General features: G+C 45.3%; 1 protein-coding gene across 3 annotated transcripts in view; it reads right to left on the reverse strand.

Moving 5' to 3' along the window:
* Positions 1-8865: 8865 nt before the first annotated feature.
* Positions 8866-21774, reverse strand: part of FNIP1 (folliculin interacting protein 1) — a 65177-nt gene continuing 52268 nt past the window's right edge. For all 3 annotated transcript variants that reach the window (XM_069028721.1, XM_069028719.1, XM_069028720.1), the window contains 7 exons: positions 20694-20840; positions 18595-18764; positions 15828-17253; positions 15301-15469; positions 13379-13576; positions 12915-13030; positions 8866-12104 (listed from right to left, as the gene is read on the reverse strand). In XM_069028721.1, coding sequence (XP_068884822.1) covers positions 12026-12104; positions 12915-13030; positions 13379-13576; positions 15301-15469; positions 15828-17253; positions 18595-18764; positions 20694-20840 — 2305 coding nt within the window. In that variant the 3' untranslated portion in view covers positions 8866-12025. The remainder of the gene's footprint in view (positions 12105-12914; positions 13031-13378; positions 13577-15300; positions 15470-15827; positions 17254-18594; positions 18765-20693; positions 20841-21774) is intronic.

The following is a 21774-nucleotide window of genomic DNA, read 5'->3' on the forward strand; positions in this document are numbered from 1 at the left end:
CTGCAGAGCTAATGAGATGTTTAGTTCCCCCATCCAAGCACAACCATATGGATAAGATGATATCAAGAAACTCGCTGAAACCATTAAATTTCAGGCAGGCAGAATTTCCAGAAAGTTCCTGTTTTCAGCATGTCAGTTTTAGTCTTCAAATGCAGAAGCATACAGCCTGCTCACATGATGACAGCAGCATAACAGGACAAACTGTCTTCTGCAGACAAAATCCTAACTATTTTTAACTTTAGAAAGATCTGCAGATGACTCTTCTTCCACTCAATGTGGTTTTCCTCCCTTCCTTCTAGAGGCCCTGCCCTTGGTAACATCATACAGTAATTCTGTGACAAGGGATATTGATTCCTAACAGCATCCCAAAGCCTGTGGTGGCCTCTTCCAACCACCCAGAAGCTCTCCTGCAGCAGACAGCTGAGATGCTCCTGCTCAGAGACCACTAGAATCTGTTTTACCTTCATGCTTCAGAAAGTTGAGACATCCAAGGAGATGGCTGTCCTTCCTCAGCTGCAGGAGAGTGACACAAGCGTGTACCCAGAGGAATGGCCTTGCTGGGGCAAAGCAGGAGCTGAAGGTACAGCACCAGACAAAGCCAGCAGAGTTAGACTCCTGGAAGACCTGCTCACCTTTCCATACACAAAACGGGAAGGAACCCTCACTGCAAACCCCATCATCCCACCATGAGGGGCTGCAGCATCTCCCAGCTGGGATTTCACCCAGGAGGGGAGGCTGTGTCCAAAGTACAGCAACTCCTGGAGTGCGTGTGGTCTGCGGGGGGGGTAAATGTGACAGGAGAGGGAAGTGGTATTTCATCCTGTGCTTTTCCAGTAGATGGTTGTACTGGTTGTTTTTTTAAATGCTAAAAGCACAACCAAACCTTGAATGAAAGGAAGCATTCTGTATGGAGCACAGGAAGAATTTCCTTTACTGTAACTCATAGGGAGAAAAGGAAATAAAAGCAGAGCAGCAGCTAGATGAAGGTCAGATGATTGTATGAATCAGAGGGTGATGCAAGTTATTGAGTGCACAGCTGAGTGCTCCGCCCAATAAACCAGATGCCACCTAAGTACACAAATACCACTTACCTGTGATTGCTTACCCCCATGGAAGTAGTCTTCTTCCACAGAGAGAGAGGACTGGGATTTTTTTTGTTTCTTACAGTCATTCTGTGAACTTAAAAATCAGGAAAATATTTATTAGGTAGGACAGCAGTGATGACATTAAGGCAGATGCAATTTCTTAAGATTTTTAGGCATTTCACTCATCCTAGGTGAAAGCTGAGACACAAGCACTCCCCAGTCCAAAACACTGAAGAGGTGATGGAGGCTGCTGCCCGGGTATTTCCAGAGCTGTGTCTGGAAATGTATTTGCAGTTTCCGTTAAAAAGGGAAACACAATTAAATACCTGCAGTGACCTGCCTGGCCCATAGGAAGCACACTGATTTCCAGAAAAACCCTAACACCAAAAACAATCTTGTCAAGGAAATATAATTTTCAATAGCTGCATATGAAGTGACTGCACAAGTGGAACCAGCAACCTCTGACTTTTCTAGAAAGCTGAGTGGAGCTGCCCTCCAAGTGCCCTTACTTCCCCTCCGTGTGTCAAGGATACTCTCAGTGCCATACCAGCATGTTAAAAGCCATGGATGGTACCAGCAGATACCGCACTACCTTTTTTCAAATTGCATTAGTGACTTACTTTTTTTTCCAGAGCTTTTGCCAGTAGCAGACATTTTCCATGGCAGTCCATTGCATTGGAACAGTTGGATTTCATTGCCGTCTTTATCCAAGGCAAAATCGCCTTTGCAGTAGAAGTGTTTTCTTTTATAGAAACTATTGCTGTAGTAGTTGGTACTTGGTGAACTATCATTGGGCCTCACTCTAGGAGGGTATTACAAAAGTGCCGTACTTTTGAAGAAGGTACCAAGAGAAATGGAAACGGTTTGTGGGTTTGCAGTTAAGGAGGCCCTGAGCAGGAACCACCACAGAGTTTTTTCCAGTTGTGGTCTAAACAAGGATGTGCACATACATTGTAAAGAATCTGCAATCAAAATTGGCAAGAAGAATATTGCAATAAGAAACTGAGAGAGCAGAGCTCTGCAGCACCTTGGGCCCAGGGTGGGAATCACCAGTAAAGCCATGTCCTGGGTCTGGCAAGATTGTGAGTGGAGACAGGTGTCAGGGACACCCAAAACCTGGAGGTGCAGTGATGGTGGTCCAGCAGATGAAGCTGTCAGTAACTTTTACAATAACATAATCACGGAATGGTTTGGGCTAGAAGGGACTTTTAGAGGTCATCTCAGTCCAACCCCCGCCATAGGCAGGGACACCTTTCACTAGACCAGGTTGCTCCAAGCCCCATCCAACCTCACCTTGAACACTTGCAGGGATGGGGCAGACACAGCTTATCTGGGCAACCTGTGCCAGGGCCTCACCACCCTCACTGCAGAAAACTTCTTCCTTGTATCTAGCCTAAATTAACCCTCTTTTAGTTTAAAACCATTTAGTTTAAACACCGTGGGCAAGGAGGGATGAGGGTTCTGTTGCAGAGTGTTTCCCTCACTGAGAGAATGAGACCACCACATGCTCCAGCAATGCTGCTCAGCTGCCTCTTTAGTTGACAGCCTGAACAGGAAATAACCAAATCACATCTAATGAGCTTTCATGCTTTGACTATAAGTGATGAAGGCAGAAGACAGACGCTGCTGATGGAAGACATTTCCTCCAAACCTGCCTCTGTTGTTCGCATCCTGAAAAAGTGGAAATTCACCCCATATTTCTGAGGCTAATGACTCGCACTGGACAAACCCTGCATGGGCTCCAGCAGAGCACATGATTCCTTCACTGGAAGGATGAGCTGCTGTAGGAGCTTGCGATCCAACAGGGTCAGCAGCTTCCCAGCCAGCCAACCTGGGAAAAAACAGACAAGGAAGCGACAGTCAACCTCAAAATATCTGAAAAGTTGTATTTAGATTGAGGATTATTTTCCCCTGAAAAATGTGTGTCTGAATTCACAGCTGTGAAGAGCTGCAGTTGCCAGAAGAAATGGGGGCTCTTAACATCTCAAGACAGAACCTTGATTTTAACAGTAAATCAATTCAAGTCTACAGTTCTTAAAAACTTCTCTTTCCATGGGGAGGGTCTGCTTTTCACAAACCTGTAATTTAAGAAATAGTTTGGAGAGTTAAGCTGTATTTTGAAAAATAAATTCTCCTTCAGGCTGATGGCTTTTACAGCCTAACCAGCCTTAGAACAATGTCGTGTGAAATGACAGAGATCAAGACCTTTAGTTAAACTGTACACAAAAAACAGCTTTGAAGAATAAAGTGCATGATCATTAATTATTGCAGCACAAGGAACACAGCTGTAATTTTCTTCTTCACTCAGAATATCTCCCACAAATTTTATCAGTCTTATTGTTAATACATGAAAACAGGAGCCAGTTTTTTTCATGTCTTTTGGTAGTGATCAAAATTAGACAAGATTTCTAGTTACAGCTGCTATTAATAAATCTACTCCTTGAAAACGTGGTAGTTAATTTCTTAGGATTCAGTGCACTCAGTAAGCTATTGAAAACTATAATTGCTCATGGCTGTAATTTTGAAGTAATTATAGAAGCAACTATAGAAGAAATGCTGAACATAGTCTTTGCAACACATTGAAGCTCTCCAAAGAGAAAAGCATCCCTAGCAGGAAAATCAAGCACATAAACCCACTGGTACCCTCTGCCCTAAAGTCACTGTTTATAGGCACCTTTGTGGCATAGTGACTTTTTGCCACTGCCACCCCAAAGGCCCCAAATGAGGGTGTTTGCTCAGGAGACGTCCCACCAGTGGCCCAGTGTCAGCACTGGGAGCTGGCCAAGGGACTTGCTGGGGTCACCCCTGCACAGACTTGGGCTTTGCCTCCAGGCGCCCTCACCACTGCGCTCTCTGCTGGCTCCAGGCTGTTCATAAACCACTTTTCTTTTTGTGACATCTGTGAAAATATTCTAGAAATTAATTTGATTAGCCAAGAAAACTAAATTAATGAGCCTTTGGGAAGTAAGAAGCTCATTTCTCAAGGAAATGTTCTCACCCCTCTTCCTCAGCCCAGCTTCGTGCACTTCCATAAGAAACACTGCCTTCATTTTCAATGCCACTTAAGGAAAACATTTGTTTTCCATTAAGAACCTAGGACAAACTCAACCTTCAGCTCTCCCACCCAGCCCCAGCAATGCCACTAGTGACACATTCATGTGTCCCAGAGCTGCAACTTCAGCCCATCCTGCTCAAGCAGGAAATAATGATGAGAGCAGCACTGGTTGCAATTGCTCCAGCACAGCAGAGCCGCACGTGATCTGCACGACTCCCCATTCCTCCTTAGTGCTTTTCCATAAGAAAAAAGGAGGATCTGTCCAACCAGTGGAATCAAAGCTCATCTTAAGGAGTTAACAAAGAAGGAAAAGCAAATTCCAGATTAAACAGACACTCTGGTTAGTGCTAGAAACTGAACAACGGGAGCAGGCAAAGGCACGGTGGTCGGAGAGAGTTCCTCTCCCTCAGTGTTTTGGAAGGCACAGGATAGCTGAAATCTTCAAACCAAAATTAAATAATGTCTTTATGGGCTAAAACGCAGTGGTGCAGGGATGATCCTGACCTCTGGCACCACAGGGCTCCCCCGGGCCCCCTCCCCTGTGATCTGCGTCAGAGGAAGTGGCTCCCTCTTGTTCACACAAGGTTCTGATTTTGTAATGGGAAAAAGGTGAGCCAGAGCAGGACATTTCTATCCTGCCACCTCCGTCTCGTTCTTCCTTAAGATTTTTCTTGGTCTATAATTTCATCTGTGAGAAGCTCTATCTACAGAAAAGCTGTCACCAAAGACGCTGGGTTGCAAGTCCTTAAGGAAAACAACAGCAAACTGAAAGCATGAAGGTGGAGTGAGAGGTGAATCATCCCAGAAGTCCCACCAGCACTCGGACTGGGAGCTCCTCTCACAGCCGGGGGCCCGGCCAAAGCTGGGGCATAGGCAGAGCAGCTGGGTCACAAGAAAAAGGCATCTGCTTATCTCCTGTGCTGCTTTGGAAATCCGGGACGAGCCTGCGGCCCAAATACTTCCTTTGGGATGTTGCAATAAGGATCTGCTGGCTGGGCCAGGATGGCTCATCGGTGCCGCCCGGCAGCACAGCTCTGCCCCGGAGTCACGGTCCCTCGCCCTCGCTGGTGTCTGAGCACCCAGACAGCTGCCTGGCTGTACTGCAGGGCTCCGAGATCGAGCTCCGGCGAAACCTGGCCTTGAAACAAAGCGAGTGTCTGCGCCCGCGTCAGTCCCAGAGGGAAGCAGCCCCGCGGCCGGGCTCGCCCCGCAAACCACCGGGGCCGGTTGTTCAGCCCGCAGCGCATCGCGGCACTCCCTGGGCGCCGATGGGCCGGATCCGCGTGCACAAACTGCCCTGCCCACACAGTTACGGCCACCGTGGGCATTGCTCAACCCACGGAGGCTTTGAGCAACAGGGACCGGGCAGAGGCAGCGCCCAGGCTCTGGCGTTCAGCTGACGTGTACTGACGGGGAAAGGCCCGTGTCACCACGACATCCTCTGAGGTCATGCAGGACATAGGGGGTGCTGCCGGGTGCCTCACAACAAACCACGCCTGATGTTTTTCAGGTAGCCTTTCCTTATCATTGACATCCCAAACCACAGGACCAGCTACTTGCTGTCACCTGCCTTTACTCCTGCACATTCTTGTGCCGTAAGTACCAGTGACGGACATTAAGAGCTCTCCAGGCCCTGCTGCAGCTGGTTCTCAAGAGCGTGGCTGAAGGCAGGAGCTCAGACAGTGATCTCCACCCTCGGAGCAGATGTCTTAAGCTCCAGATGGGAACAAACAGCTGGAACACACAGAGGTTTGGAAATCAAATTCTGCCACTGTACAAATATTTTTGGTAATGAAAATAAATTCATGGGAGTAACATGAATTACATGTTAACATGAATAGCTGCACCCTGCTACTATGCTTCTAGGAGGAGACAAGCTGCCAGAGAGCAGAGAGCCTGAGCAAGACCCAAGTGGGTGACACGAGGGCTCACATGAAGCTGTCCATTTCCAGAGGCCACACAACTGTCCAGTCTTGCAGGCCAGCAGGTATTGCTGAGGCAGAAAACGCTGTGCAGCAGCAGTCCCTCGGTGGAAGGAGAGCCACAGCACCTCTCCAACACATGACCTCTCGTGCCAGCTCTTCCACCAGGACCCACAGCCCCATGGGATGCTCCATGTTGGCACTTTCTGTGCCAGTCAGGGCAGAGCTCTCAATGCTGTTCCTTGGTGCTGAGATGCCTGTCCTGCAATGTCTGTTCCTTCCCACTGACCAGAGCAAGGGGCAAATTAACCACCCCTTTGGGAGAACTACCAGGCACGTTGGGCACAGATTATTTACCTTCCAGCTTCTCTGCCAGAGGGCTCTCAAAGCAAAGCTGCCGCTGCTGGGGAATCAGGTTCTGCTCCAAAAGCCTGGACAGATCCCATAGGATTTGAACTTGTTCTTCAGCTGTCAAAACAGAAAAGTGCTGCTTCCAGTAAAGCAGCATCTCCATCCAGCACGAGCAACATTTTCCAAAACCCAAAGTGCTGGTGTATTTAGATTTGCCTGTAGCAACAGCAAAGATGATGTTATTGTACAGAGGGAAGACAAGAAGGCTGCAGGGGTGGTGTGCGAAGCCTGTAACTGCTCCTGTACCACAAAATAAATGAGGGGATGGCTGGAACAGAATGTGCATGTTGCAGCACATAAACAGAGATGTTCCTTGAGCACAGAGACTCAGAAGACACGTGTATCTCCAGGCTCTCTGCTTTTACCTCCAACTACAAGGCCACTATATTTTAACTTTTAAGAGAGAAGAAAGCAATAGCAGCTCAGCAGAGAGCTGTTAGGAGCTCTGTGCTTTTGTGTAACCAACAACCAAGCTGCTTCCCAGCCCTGGATACAGAAATTGTCCTGTGGTTACTCTGCATTAAGCCACACAGAAAACAATCATATCCTCTTCTGCAGACCTGGGAATAATGTGGGAGATGAGAGACGCTGTGGTACTTGGGTGCCTGTGGCTTCCTTTCTGCCTTTACCTCAGCTAAGTCAATTAGCTTTCTCTTTTGTTTCAGGAAAATTAAGGGAATTACAGAAAAGGAGTAACAATACATTAAAAATATTGCCTAGCAAGTACTATGTCCCAGTCTAGCTGGAAAGTTAAAAAGGAAATAAATTCTGGGCATTAACATGAGCATCTTCTGGATGCTGCAGTGATTATACTGCTGAATTTACTGCTCACATCATCGCTGCCAAACACCCACACAGACACGACTCCAGCTACCCTTGCTGTCCCTGTCAGGAGGACACCTCATGACCATCTACTCTGGTAACACAAAATTCTCTGTCCTCTGTCAGGTGCACTCAGCCCAAGAAGCCCTGCAGGAGGTCTGATAGCGCACAGTGCACATCACCGCTGTCCCATGGCGGAGCTCCCAGCCAAAGCTGAACATCTCCTGCTGCAGATTCTGCTGGAGTTGCCTGCTCGACACCTCCAGTGCTGCTGTGGGACTGCAGGCTCTGCCTTGTGAAATCGTCATGGAACAAGTACACCGGGCCAGCAATAACCCCCTGTGTTATCAGTATTAAAAGGCAAGGGATCCTGTGTTGATGATTTTGTTGATGCACCCACACCAAGGACTGAGCCACTGATAACAGTGTTACTTGGGATGGGAACAGAGAAGGCAGAGTCAGAGCAATTCATCCCTGCTCACAGGGGAAGGGGAAGCTCATGCTGGTGTTACAGGACCAGTTTAAGCACCCAGGAATCGGCTGTTTTGGCTTTCATTCCTCTAAGAGAGGACAAATTCCATTCTTCCAAACACTCCGGTCACAGGCATCCTTTTACAGGACAGGACTTGGCAGGTGCAAGTGGAAATCCTAGAAGACTCCTGTGCTGTCTGGCTGTGCTGAACGTGGGACCCACGGTGTCCCTTGCCCAGCAGCTGGTCACTGCAAGGCAGGGCTCAGGGACGCTAACCTCAGCTCATCCCTCTGCTCATCCTGCACTTTGCATGTGACAAGGGTACCTGGCGCAGGTACGTACCGGGGCACGTGTGTACCAGGGCAGGAAACCACGGAGCATTTATCAAAAATAGAAGATGCAGCTGCTTTGGGCAAAGGTTTCCATCTTCTGCTTGTCCTTTTTCTGTTCTTTGGGAAAACAGGACCTTATTTAACCCAGATGCTCTAAAGCCTCATTTCTACTCTGCTACATCTTCCTAATTGTTTTCCTGTTGTATGATTATTATTTCACTTTTCTTGGCAGCACTGTTATCAAAATTTGAACTTAGATTTAATAAAACCTTAGGAAGACTCCTCAATAACGTTCATTCCTGTGCAGTGGCCCCAAGAGACAGAAAAGGGATTGTACTCAGGCAGATGGACACAAATACAGTGACAAACACAATGGCAAACACCTGTGTGACAAACTGCTTTGCAGGTCACTTTAGAAATAAATGTATGAACCAGTGGAAGACCATGGCTTTCTGCTTACATTTGTTCACCTCACACAAAGTCAAGCATTGGTAGAGAGGATCAGGACCTCTGTCCCATCTCACTATTGCTTTCTGGGGGCCAACAACATTCACAACTGAAGGGACAGCAAGTTCAATCACAAATTCCTATTTGAAACAATTAATTCCTTACGAGACCCCAAATTAAATGGCTGCAGCACTGCCAAGTGCCAGAATCATGCCCCAAAATGGGCAGGTGAGAGGAGACAGGTGTCAAGTGTGAGATGGTTCACTCACCCATGGTCTCATACCACATGTAAAAAAAGGGACACAAAAGGTACCAGAACTAAACTGACATACTGTATTTATTGCACAAATTTCCCCTAAAATTGGGAATGGTTATTATAATACAAGTGCACATCTTGGGAAATACATACAAAAACAGAAGAGATAACAAGTATGTACATTTTACCCAGCATTTTACAAGTACCACCATCTAAATAATTTAGAGAAAGCAAAAAATTGTCATAAAACATCTCTAAGAACTAATAGGGAAAACATATGCAAGGTGTAAAATCTGTTCTTTTGAACAGTTTTTTGTTCTTAGCAGCCCAGTGTTTGCCAATTGCAACAAAATTGAATTTGCTAATTTGTATGCCTAGTACGCTTAGGTTCCAGCCAGAAAATTAAGACATGTTAATAATGGAGATTGGGAATAGTGGAAAAAAGACATCAAACATTAGTTTTCTAGTCACATAAAAGAATGGTGATATATTTTAAAAAGTCAATGCTATATCCTGTAAAAATCCCTTTTCGTATTATTTAACAAACAGACATACGTACCACATTGTTCATGTACCCAAAAAGTTAACTCACAGGAAAACTTCGCATCACACAAGGGTTTTGGTTGTGTTCTGCCCACAATACTGCTGAGAGGTGGAGATGGCGCTGCCATGCCAGGAGGGACTGGCACTGTGGGAGGATGACAAGGAAGCTGCATTCGTGCCTGCTCTGTCTCGGACTGACTGAACACATCATTAACACCCTTACTGGGTAGTGTTGGGCAAAGAGCAGCAGAGAAGGTGCTACCCAAGAGCCACCTCCTTCTTCTCTCATGTTAATACTCACTGAAAGCCATGCAAGGGCCCTTCTGGAGAGTCAAACACATTTCAAAGCAACCCCAACAATTTGCGCAATAATGGCTCAAAGGAAGAGGACCAGTGTTCTCCTGTAAGGATCATTATGAGCACAGTCCTGGGGGGTGCCAGGGTGAGGGGTGCTGCTGCCCAGCTCTCTGGACACGAGCTATGGATGAACTCACCCATGGAACCTCCCGAGGCACAGGCAGGAACCCTCCTCCGCCAGCCCTGACACCGCAGATACCACCAGGTCACTGCTGCCAGTCTATGTACAACATGGAATCCTAACTACTGCCTATACCACATGTCCTAGCAAAGAGTTAAACAACCATGTTCTGAATGCAATCCTATATTTCATTAGAAATGTGTTTACACAACTGGGCCCCTGTTTTGTGCTCCTTCCAAGAGCCAGATGTGATATAATTGTATGGCAAGGAAAGGACACTTGAAAAATGGGAGAAACAAATCCTTGGATCACATATTAAACATGAGTTTTTCCCCTGCAGCAGTCAGCATTAGATTTTATATACAAAAGAGTTTCCAATGACACTGCCTGTATTAATGTTGGGGTCACTTCCTGATGTAGACTCAGTCCTACATGGAAGGGAGGGGGGGGTTTGCCATGTAGATCTCCCTGGAACGGAGTTTTAGGTGACAGATTTTTAATAGTACTGAAAAACTACTCCAGGTGAGTCCTGGCCCCAGAGAAGGAAGGGAGGAGAGTTCTGTCACTGACAGAGGTGGGGCAGGGATCTCTCCTGTTGTTTTCAAGTTTATTAAATGGTTTAAATAGATTTGTATTTAAAGTAACTCTGCAAACAATAGCAGGTGTGCTCTTCTATTGAAAAGATGATTAGAGAATGACATATTTATAGAAATTTTATAGAGTTCAGCAACCAAGTGAATACCTGTCTCCTACTTGTGTGGATAATCCATGAATTTCAGTATACTAAACCTAACAGAAGAAGACACAAGCTAAAAATAAGCAACATTAATTGGCTGCTAGGACAAATACGCAAAGCAAAGCCTAGAATGAAGTGTCCAGTTAAACTGAGGTAGTAGAGCCTTCGAAAACATAATCCACCTCCCACTGTCTATTTACACTACTTACACCAGGTTGGGTCCATCAGCTACTCGTACAGCTATTGTATATACAATGACAAACCAGTGATGGCTGAGTAAAAGAGAAATGCTGAGAATAAATAAACAACATTTCCTGCTGGTAATTACACGAGTGAGTAGAAAAGGGATTAGAGTCATCTGCAGCAAGGGTATATTTGTCAAAAAATATTTTGGATATTACTACACTATGGTGTCATTAATGTTCATTTTTTTTGTAGAACAGTTTTAAAAAATGTATCAATTAGTTACCTGAGCATTTAAGGGTAATAGTCTGCTCGTTTTGTCCCCAATGCTTTGGTACAATTATTTCTAGTTCATTATTTCAATATCTGACTGACTGCTGTAAAAAGAGTATGATGTTGCAAGAACATTATAGATCATAAAAAAGTTAGAGGTAATTGCCATGTCATTCTGGGGAACACATGGGGAAATTTCAGCCAACGTTCTCTTTAGATTAGTTTTGTTTTTAACATTTTGATTACGTTGAGGAAGAAAAGCATCATTTAGTATAAAGCAACATTGAAACATTATAAACATTTAATACTGGTTACAGCATCCAGCCAAGAATCTCCATTGCTAGTTCGTCTGTTGGCTTCTTCCTCCCTCCTCCCTGTTGCCCTCTGTCCCCCACTATTTCCTCTTCCCAGGAGAAAGATCATAAATAAATTCTGTAGCTGACTGTCATTAATAAGCTTCTTACAAAAAAAACAGGCCCCTGCCCCGTTCTTCCTCTGGGAAGTATTCAGAATTGGACTATGACATGAAAAAGTAGAAGTTGTTTACAAATCATTGCAGCTTGAGAATTACAGATCCTAACGTGATCCTCATCAGCTGAAGCCTGGCTGAAGACAGCTGCTCTCTTGTTCAGTTTATAAAAGGTGATGGCATCATGTATTTCTCAGAGCAGTTCTTCCTCCATTCCCCAGTGTAAGTTACAGTCAGCCATCGTGGCAGAAACTGCTAAAAAATGCATCTCTTCAGCTTTGCTAAAATCTCCACTTTTCTGTGGCTGAAATCTCAGGCTTACTCAGTTTTCTTTTTTCCTTTCATTATCTTTTTCTTATAAATGGCCAAGTGGGAGAGGAGAAGTCTCCAACTGTTTGCACACCGTGCAGTCATGTACAGAGGTCCTGCAGCTCAACAAGCAGTTTGTTTTACTTGCTGCAAAGAGAAAGCAGCCGGAACAAGTTGTCTTCCACTCTGCTTCCAGAGAGGCAAAAAGTCAAAGTCTGTGGCCTCTGGCATTTTAAAGAAGGATCTGGGCAACGTACGGAGAGTGAGTGCTCGCTACAGCTGCCAGCAAGGGGAGGTCGCTGGATTCAATCCTGAAAGGAAGCAGAAGAGTCATGTTTAATCCAACCCAAAACATCACTGGGCTGAACACGTGTCAGAACCCACACTGCCTGCTTGAGCCCCAGCCCTTACACTTGGGCTATGGGCTACACACTGCAGCTGCCAGTTTGTTCCTCCCACCCCTCCAGATGTGCCTGCTCCCACAGTGTCAGCACTGCTTGAGCTCCCACCTGTCTGGTGGGTTTTTAACAGGACCAACAAAATGGTGAGGAAACAGAGGGAGGAGAATTCCTGCCTAACCTCGCAGTAAAGGGAGTAATAGTTGGGGGGACACAGTAAAGGAGCACAGGACCAGCTAAAGCTGCCATGCTCAGCACCACACATATTCTGTATGCCTTCCTGCTTAGCCTGTACTCCTCTGCAGGAAAACATGCTCAGAGCCTTCCTATAAATACCCCTTAAATAGCTCCTCTGCCCATGCCCCACACCCACAGAGACGTATTATGTGCCTTACATGACACAGAGTGTTTCCTGCCATGTAGGGAAAGTCAACCTGGAGGAATCAGGTGCCCCATGTTGTTTACTGGTGACTGACCAACTAAAAAGGGAGTCTGATAAGCTCCAGCGTGCTGAGCCCATCTTCCTGCCCGCAGGGAAGACAGAAAAGCTGGGAGATCCTTGGGATCGAGCAATGGCTAAGGAGAAGCCTGAAGCCATGGGTAACTTAGGAATTCCGGTCCAGTTTAGGAATCCATTTCGCTGTGCTTAGGAACAAGCCCAGGTGGAGGGTGTGGCACCAGGACACCCAGGGCAGCACTGCTGGGAGAAGTTTGTGACCATACCCCAGCACCACGCCCAGCTCCTTGACATGGACTCTCATCTGGCCCTTGAGATACTCGGACAGCATCTTGCTTTTGAAGTAGAGCTCCTGCAGACGATCTTCCAGGTGCATCACACACTAAAAAGCAAAGGGAATTGTGTCAGGGAGAAGACAGAACCAAACCAGGCTCAGAGCAGAAAGCACAGATCCCACACCCCTGTTGCCTGTTCTCTGGCCGTGTCTAGGTGAGATATTCACTCGCAGGACTTTCATTTTTGAGCAGAAGCCTTTGATTACATGTTAAATCAAAATTAATGAGGCAGCTGTTTTGATTAGAGTGGCATTTCAATAGGCATCTCAAACAGCTACACCAGAGGATGCACTGACTATGGATACAAACACTAGGCAGAGCCTTACATCTCTTTAACCTATCAAGTTAAAGGGTGCTTCAAAACCATCATGCTCGTGATTTCCATTTAGACTTACAAAGTTTGGAGATAAATTATGCTTGTAAAGCTGAAGAGTGGAATGAAGAAGGTTGGAGACAAGACTGGAGACTAACACTTCTTTTCCCAGTTTATTTTCAATCATTCGCCTCTGGCTACTGGCCACTTGCACCGTCCATTTGTCTGTGTCTGCAATAATGCAGACAGCTTCTGCAATGGGCTCATCCAGAACAGGGTGCTAGAAACAAAAAAATGAAGAGTAGAACCCTGAGAATGACAAATGACAGTGGACCTTTCACAAAACTTTGCCATCCTGGATAGTAGGACAGCATCCCTGGATAGCAGGGTAGCATCCCAGACACTACTTCACCTAAAATACATCTACGCACATTGCATTCCATCCATTAAAACCAGAGAGGTTTTGTGAGCAAGGCACAGTCTTAGAAGGACAGTGGCTGTTTTACCTTTTCTTCCAGGCTTTAAAGTGTGTCACTGGCTGACAGTTACAACTTTTGGTATTTGATATAAAGAGTTCTGACATATCTAAAGTGTATTTTAAACTCCTAAAACTGAAAGCACCAAAAATCCAACTTGTTGTTCAGCGTGACTGCGTTAACGAGGTCAGATTATTCCCAGCTGTCACTGGTTTTCCTTCACAGGAGGCCAGCAGAGGGAGTCAGGAACCAATCCTGGGCCTTGCCATTCCCCCCAGCTGGTGTTCCACCTCTCCAAAGCCACGAAAGAGAGTTTGGAAAAGGGAGTATTTGGAAACCCACTGTTCTTCCCTAAAATGTTTTCTAGACTGAACTGTTAGCAATGACCCACTTCCAAAGAGTCCTATAAGGGCTTCATATAGGCACTGGGATGCAGTTTCTGTTTTACTTGAAGATTAGCATAAAAAGGTCTCTCAGGCTGTATTTCAGACACATCTGTGCCACAGCAGCAGGTGCCTCACACTGCTGTCTCTCTTGCCTGAAGTTCAATTACACTTCCCAAATAGCTTAAACAAGCCCCTGGAAAAACCACTCAGGGAGCAAAACTCATCCCGTGTGGGGCTGGGCACAAGGTAGGGGGACAGGCATGCAGAGAATAGCCATAGGTCTGAAGCACATTGTTAACGTGAGAAGTAGGGAAAAGGGGACTTTTTGGAAGGTCTCAGGAAAATGGCTGCTCACCAGTCTGTTTTCGCTTATTCTCTGGGGAATAAACTAGATGGGAGCAGATGTCACACTTTCAGTGACAGCCTGCTTTCTACTTCTTTCCTGGTAACTAGAAGGGGGAGGAAATACCACACTTCCTAGTCATTCCCCAGTTCGTCTAGGGAAAAACTTCTGTGGCTGATCTCCAACACATGAGAAGTACAAGTTCCCTTCAGACCATTATATTTACGTTGGTTTCTCCTTTTCCAGTGAAGCCAGCGCTATTGGACACATGGACTACCATCCTAAAGAAGGAGAAATGTCCCCAAAATACTGAGCATTCCTGATGGAGAGCACCTTCTGCTGCACTAGTAGCAGCACATTGGTCAGACGTGCAGGGACAGAGGAGGGAGCAATGGGAGCTTCTGCACCACTGCAGAAGGACTCTGTGCGCAGGAAGAGAGGCACAACCTCAGCACTTGGGCTTGTTTAATGTCATTCCATGCGTGGGGACACAACCATCAGCTGCCAAGCCTACAGGAGACAGTGATACACCTTAGCACTGAGATCCATCTTCCCAGGGACAAGCCTCTCAGCTGGCTTCAGTGGGAGTCTGATCTTTTGTGCTCCAGATTTGCAATGAAATATCCACGTTTTTCAGACACATTAATTGAGAGAGGAGAAAAAACTGGTGACCTCGGACTGGAGAAATCTGATGGGAGTTGTGACAGGAAATATTTCCACTTCCAGCAGGTTTGTACCTGCACAAACATTTATCTTTCCCTACTGTGAGAAATACATTAACCAAATATAGCTTAATTACCTGCACAGCATGAGACAAATCTGACACCAAACAGTGCCTCAGCTTTTCATCACTTCCTATTCCTTGCAAAACAAAGTCAGGGACGTAAGATGAACAGTAGCCTCCTAGTAAGGATCTTCCAAAATTGGCAATACTGGGCTGGACAGAGTTGACTTCAACTAATTTTGACCTGAAAGAAAGGCATATCAAAGAGATGTACAACAGTAAACAGCAAATTCAGTTTACAGAGGTTGCATTTCTACTTTTTTCATCTCTCTTCTAACCTGAAGTCAAGCACTTTTAAAAAGAGTTTACAGTCAGCTTTTGCAGTCAGCCCATCATGGAAGCAGAGAATACAAGCCAAGATCAGAATACACCATTAGTATTTTTTTCCAGATCACTGATCTCTCAATATTCCTCAACAATCAGCAAGCTCAAGAGACACTTTTCCAACCCCTGATGCAAAGTTAGACTACAGTCCTCCAAATACATGACATGAGAAGAGGCTCCATCTTTTTTAGGCTCTGTTAGTGCTGAACAGTACTTACCCAGGGAAGGGAATCTCATATTCCTCTGCCCAATCTTCTTGCTCTCCTCCATAATAGTTACCACCCAGTCTAGTTAGATCATGGCCTGTATCCTCACTTTCGCTGTCACCCAGGGCACTGTCTGAACTCTCATTTCTTGGAATGTCCCAATCAATTCCTGGGGCAACTTTTTTCTCTACGTTTTCTCTGTCCCCATGGGGGACATGAATAGAGATTTTCTCTCTTTGGTCCTGCTCATTAAAGCAGTTTTTGTAGGTCTCTTGTCGAACAGAGTCCATGAATTTACAAAATTCACTAGGTGGTTTGCAAGCCTTTGTAGACAGCTTTTTAGAAAATTCTAAACTACTGTTGTGAGCAAGAAGGCCCGTAGCTGCTTGCCCTGGAATATCATCAATAGTCCGGGTTTCAATTGAACTGTCATCAGTGAAATACTCATCAAACAGACTCATGCTCTCGGCACTGTATGGGTTTGGGTTCCAGCTCTGATGCTCACTAGCAACTTGAGGAAAGGGTTCAGCTGTCCCACAGTCTCTATTTTGGTCCTCAACAGTTTGTTCAGCTTCACAGTTCTGATCAGAAGACACTCCTGCCTCTGCTGCTGGCGGGCTGTGATGCCTGGCAATTTGTTCCACTACTGCCTGACTTCTCAGTTCAATGTCTGAATCAGGTGACATGGAATCTCCAATGAGGAAAGTAACTTTTGTCTGAACCTCGGCAGCGCTGCATGGAAACGTGTCCATGAAGAGCTTATCGGGCGGCTTCTTCTCTACAGCAATCCCAGGTGTCCTTGTTCCACCTCCCACCTGGCTGCCTGGCTCCAGCATGTCCTCAGTCCTCCACATGCTCGCTGTTGGCTCCAAACAAGATTCTGTCCCCATGTATTTCTCGGGTGAAGCTGACCCTGTGCACACCACAGTCTCCAGTTTGGCATCCAGGCAGGGCCTTGGTTGTGTCACATCCACAGCATCTTCCTGGCCATCCTCAGGAACGATGGTTCTGTTCTCATCTGAAGAAGATTCCAGCTCTACCTTAGGAGTGCTTTGCATGTCTTCTCTCTCTTGCTGTCCAACACCTTCTATGTTCTGTGCGAGGGAAATGGGACATTTGCAATATTTACAGCTGCAGTTGGGAGCTCTCATCTCTTCAGACTCGGTGGGTAGCAAGTTGCCCCTGTTCTTGTGCATTGTGACAAGCACATACTCAGACTCTTCCACTTCTCCTTTCTCTAGCGTGGTAGTGATAACAGTGCCAGGCATGACAATGGCCTCATCTTCCCCATTTTCCAGAAGGTGTGTCTCTTGAAGTTCAGAGCATCTGATGAAGTAAGTGAGGAAGTAAAGCAATCTCTGGACCAGGTCATGTCTTTTACCAACCACGACTGTTTTTGCTAATCTCACAGGTGATCCGATGGCCCCATACAGGTCACCTAGGACAGGAAATTAAACACACAATTTTTTGGCATCTTTGCAATAATTTATTCTTCTAACAGGCAGCTGTTGGGCCAGTTTTCAAACACCAGGTCTACAAGTGAGAAATACTAAAGCAGTAGAGCTACAACAGCTATGCTGTATTTTGTTTCCAATAACAGAATCCCAAAGATGCTGCTGGTATCATCTGTAAGGTGAGCCACTGGTCAGGGGGACATCTGATCTCACACACATCAGGGAGCATTCACACTACCTCACTCCAGCTTTGGAGGTTCATCTCCTGGGATCCTTATACAGCTATATGTATCGCTGTATATCTCCACAGGGAGAGAGGAGGCATCTGTGCTGAATTACCCTGTAGAGTCAGGAAACTGGGCTGAACTTTTACCCACAAGAGAAAGCTGTAAAAGAAACAAACCTATGCCAGGAATGAGGACAAAAAGTGACCATGGCAGGTGCATGGCTGAAGCCAACCTCCTTCTCTTCCCCTCCTTGAGTTCTACTATGGGTTGGATGGGATGTTCTGGCTGTACTCAAGTCACCTGGGGAAGTGGCTGTGCCTGTGCGTTCTGAAGGTATTAGGGCACTGTGTGACACCAGGGGTGAGGGGACAAGGAGTGCTCTCGAAGGCCACCCTAACCACAGTGGGTCCCTCAAGTCACATGAGGTCTGAAATCAAGTTTCCTTGCCAACTCCCTGGCAAGTCCTACCTGTACAAGAATAGGACAACCTTGCAAAATCTTCCCTTCCCTACAAATTCCATGAGAGTGTGTATGTGTGCAGAGCAGGACAGTTTGACCTAACTCGCTCTTCTCTACTGGGCAACTATCAGACATTATGACCAGCTACACCACTGACTGGGCTTTGAGACCTTCCCTCGGGGTTGCCAACCTATGACTTCCTGTTCTGCATCACTCCATTGTACTAAAAGTACGTTCACTTCTGATCAAAAGATGGATTTTCTTGATTTGCTCATTCCAGAATGCGGTTTAGTGATAGTTGTATCCCAAAAAATACAAGCAGATTTTCCTTATAGGTGGAGGACCAAAGGAGGCCTAGAATCATCCACCAGCACCAGGGCAGGTAACCTTAAGGGACCCAATGTAGATGACTAAAGAGGGCTTTACTTTTTGGCTAACATTTTATAATGGATAATGCCTTAAAGACTTAGAGCATAAAAAAATACAGTGACCACTTCTAAGCTTGAAACACACTTTTGTCTCATTTAGTATTAAAAAATAAAATAACCTGGGAGGGGAGTAACAAGCATCAAAAACCCCACCTCACGCATTCCCATTTATGGAAAGCTGCTGGGTGGTTTAGAGGTGTTTGCCACATACCGAGCTGTGCCCACAGTGGGTTGTAGGGATGAGTTTTGGCCAGCATGTCCACGCTCTGGGAAGAATGCTTCTCCAGGAAGATTCTTATGGGTGGCTGGCCATTAGGCATGACAGTGGGGACCCAGGCCAAGTGGTTAGTCAGCACTGCAGTCAGCAAAGCTGGTAAAAACCTGAAAGCAAAATGTTCAACATGTTTGGGTTTTTTTCCAGATACACATTCAAGATGTTAAACCGACAGCAGCTCTAGTCTATATGGATCAAGGATTAAAGAAACAGCCTGACAAAATCAGCAGAGATCATCCCTTCAGTCTTGGTTCTTTGGGAAGAGAAAGGGTGGCTGGACCCTCCCTCCCACTCTGGAAAAGCTATTTTTTAGAACACATATTTGAAGTAAAATGAAATATTTTAACGTAGTGGCATCTCAGTTCCTCTGTTTGGCAATAATTATGAGACTTCCTATTTTGCAAGTTTTATGTTGTAAAACATCTCAAAACCAATTCATTTCATTCACTATAAGAAAGCACTGTGTGGCCCCTGTACTCCAAGGAGATCCCAAACCCTTAAGACTTGTGACTATGGATGAGAAGGGAAACTATTGCTACCAAACCTGTAAAATAGCTGGGTGCTGTGTTCTTTCACCTAACTATTGTGCAATTTCAGCACATATGGCTGCTCCTTTTCAAAAATAACCCCCCTGCCCAAAGTTCTGTAGCTCAGCCAGAGAAGCTGCGTTCTTATGCTGGCAAAACCGTTTTCTCTGGCTAAGCAATTAAGGTGAAAAAACCTTCCTGAAAAACATTAACTATCTGATTTACTGCAATGATAGAGCATGGTTTCTGCTCTGTGGAGTTTTCCCAGTCAGTTTTCCTGGCAGGAGCACAGCCCAGGAGGCTCCACATGCCAACACATGGCGCTGGTGGCCACAGTGGCTCATGTGTGGGGAGGAAAATAGTCAAATGCCTCAAAATAATGTTATTTGAATAATTTACAAGCATCAGGAACCCTACAGTTCCCATGCAGCCATTTCATAACTAGAAACAGCCAAATGAGGAGAGGAGACTTAAAACTAAATTGGGAAGGATACAGGGCTTAATTTTTCTCTTGTTTCCATCACTTGAAATCTTACTCTATTTAAAATAAAGAAAATAAACCCAAATAAATGACTATTTAAATGTAACCGAGATGTACAGGACTCGGAATGGCAGGGATCAAAGGAGACAATCCCAGAAAAAAGCCTCCACTGAAGCGGGAACTGATCTTAAGAAAATACATTTGAACCCCTCACAACTCCTTGCGGTTTCTCCCATTGCACTGGGGCAGGAGCAGGTGGACCACAGTGACCACTGTCACCTTCCCATTTGGGGAGAGAAGAGATGACAAAGGTGGTGGCAGAGCTGGAGGATGGGAGTGGCAGCCCCTTCTCATCCTGCAGGGAGCAGTGCCCCTGAGCAAACAGCTGATCTGCTAGTGCCATTCCCACCCAAACTACTTTTGTGCTCCTTTTAGGACTTCAGTGGAGACAAACCCTTTAAAAACTTCCCCTACTCATGCCCTGGGGAAAGGTGATGAAGTGTTGATAAAAGAGTAAATTTATCAGATTCTCCCCCGTTTACCAGGAACTAACTTTCTCAGTTTTCAGCATCTGCTGCTCACAGCTGGGGCCTGAGGCCAGAGAGGTGAGTGAGCACTAATGAGCACAGCAGTTCTTTAGTGGCATTTTAAAATGACAAGGTTTGAGAGCACTTTGTGGTCTGACAGTATTACAGACACAGCTCTTCCTGAATGTCTAATCCTGCTCGTCATATGATAACTGATTCTGAAAGGTATTTTGTAAGGTATCTTCACCCCCTTCCAGACATCCACACCCATCACACACTTCCTATGGACATGTTATAGATGTTCAGCCTCTACCAAGATTTAGAGGATTGTGGGGAAGCAGGAATTTAATGAGATTATTTCTTACTTGTTTCAAAAAGAAGGTATTTATGTATGGCCTTTTGATTCTTTGATTACCAGGATTTTGACAACTGATTTGAAAATTGGTTTGAAATAAAAAGGCACAATCACATATGTAATTCAGAAACTAAAATCCACCATACTGGTTTTTAGAAGCATTTTCTATCAAGAAAGTGAACTCCTTCATGAAGCGATGGCATAGCTGGTTCTTCTCTGGTGTCCCCGACATCATGGTGAGCCAGACAGGCTCCCCAATCCGTGGCATTGTGTAGAGATTGCAAATAGTCGTTCTAGAAAACAAAACCAAAAAAATCCAGGATAAACAGAAAACAAACAAACAAACAACACAACAAAACAAAGCAGAAATCTTCAACCAAAAAGAATTCTGTGCAACGTTTAGATCCAGCTATCATTTCTATCAGAAAAAAATTTCTCTCAGCAACCATTATCCAAACCATGTTGTTCATTAAGTAGTACAAATTCACCCTTCACCTTGGAGAGCTGAACCTCACATGTTCCTCCTGCATCCACCTGACCTGATCCCAAACACCGCAACACTCCCTGTCACAAGTCAAGAGCTGCCCTGCTCTGAATGCAGAAGGAATGGATGATTTCTTCTTGCTGGTATCTCCCTGCTTGTTCTCCATTTCATTTAAAACAAACTTCTGCTTTATTTATGACTAGGACAAGATTATATGTATCTGACTTATAAAAATACCTTAACTTCCTCCTTGCTTTGAAAACTTGGTGTATCTCCAGGCCAAACCCACCCAAGTGTGGATGTGTACAGCAGGGAACCAGCTCACATCTTTAGGTTTAGAGAGTTATGAGAGGCAAAGTCACCCTGTGGCTGTACCTATCACACACTCACTACATCCTTTTTGACTCTACAGAGGACAGTAAATGTATGATTAAAAATTGGCTCTGCAGTAAAATACCAGATTAAAATCCCTCAGATTACTGCTAAACTCCTCTAAAATAAAAACAAGTTATAGTTTAATTTTAAGTACAAAGCCTACATTATGACACTATGGGAAGCTGTATTTTTAACACAGTAAAAATGTAAGCCTGAAAAAACCCAAAAGGACATGGGGAATGACTGATCAATTTAGGTTTCTCCCCGCCTAATGCACTAATTTTTCTAGACAAAGTATTTTTGTTTTAAAAGGCAAAGATATACATTATCCCATTATCCCGAGCACCACCCCTGATTTATAAAGATCT

Source organism: Aphelocoma coerulescens, chromosome 13 (assembly GCF_041296385.1).
Source record: "Aphelocoma coerulescens isolate FSJ_1873_10779 chromosome 13, UR_Acoe_1.0, whole genome shotgun sequence".
Taxonomy (NCBI): Eukaryota; Metazoa; Chordata; class Aves; order Passeriformes; family Corvidae; genus Aphelocoma; species Aphelocoma coerulescens.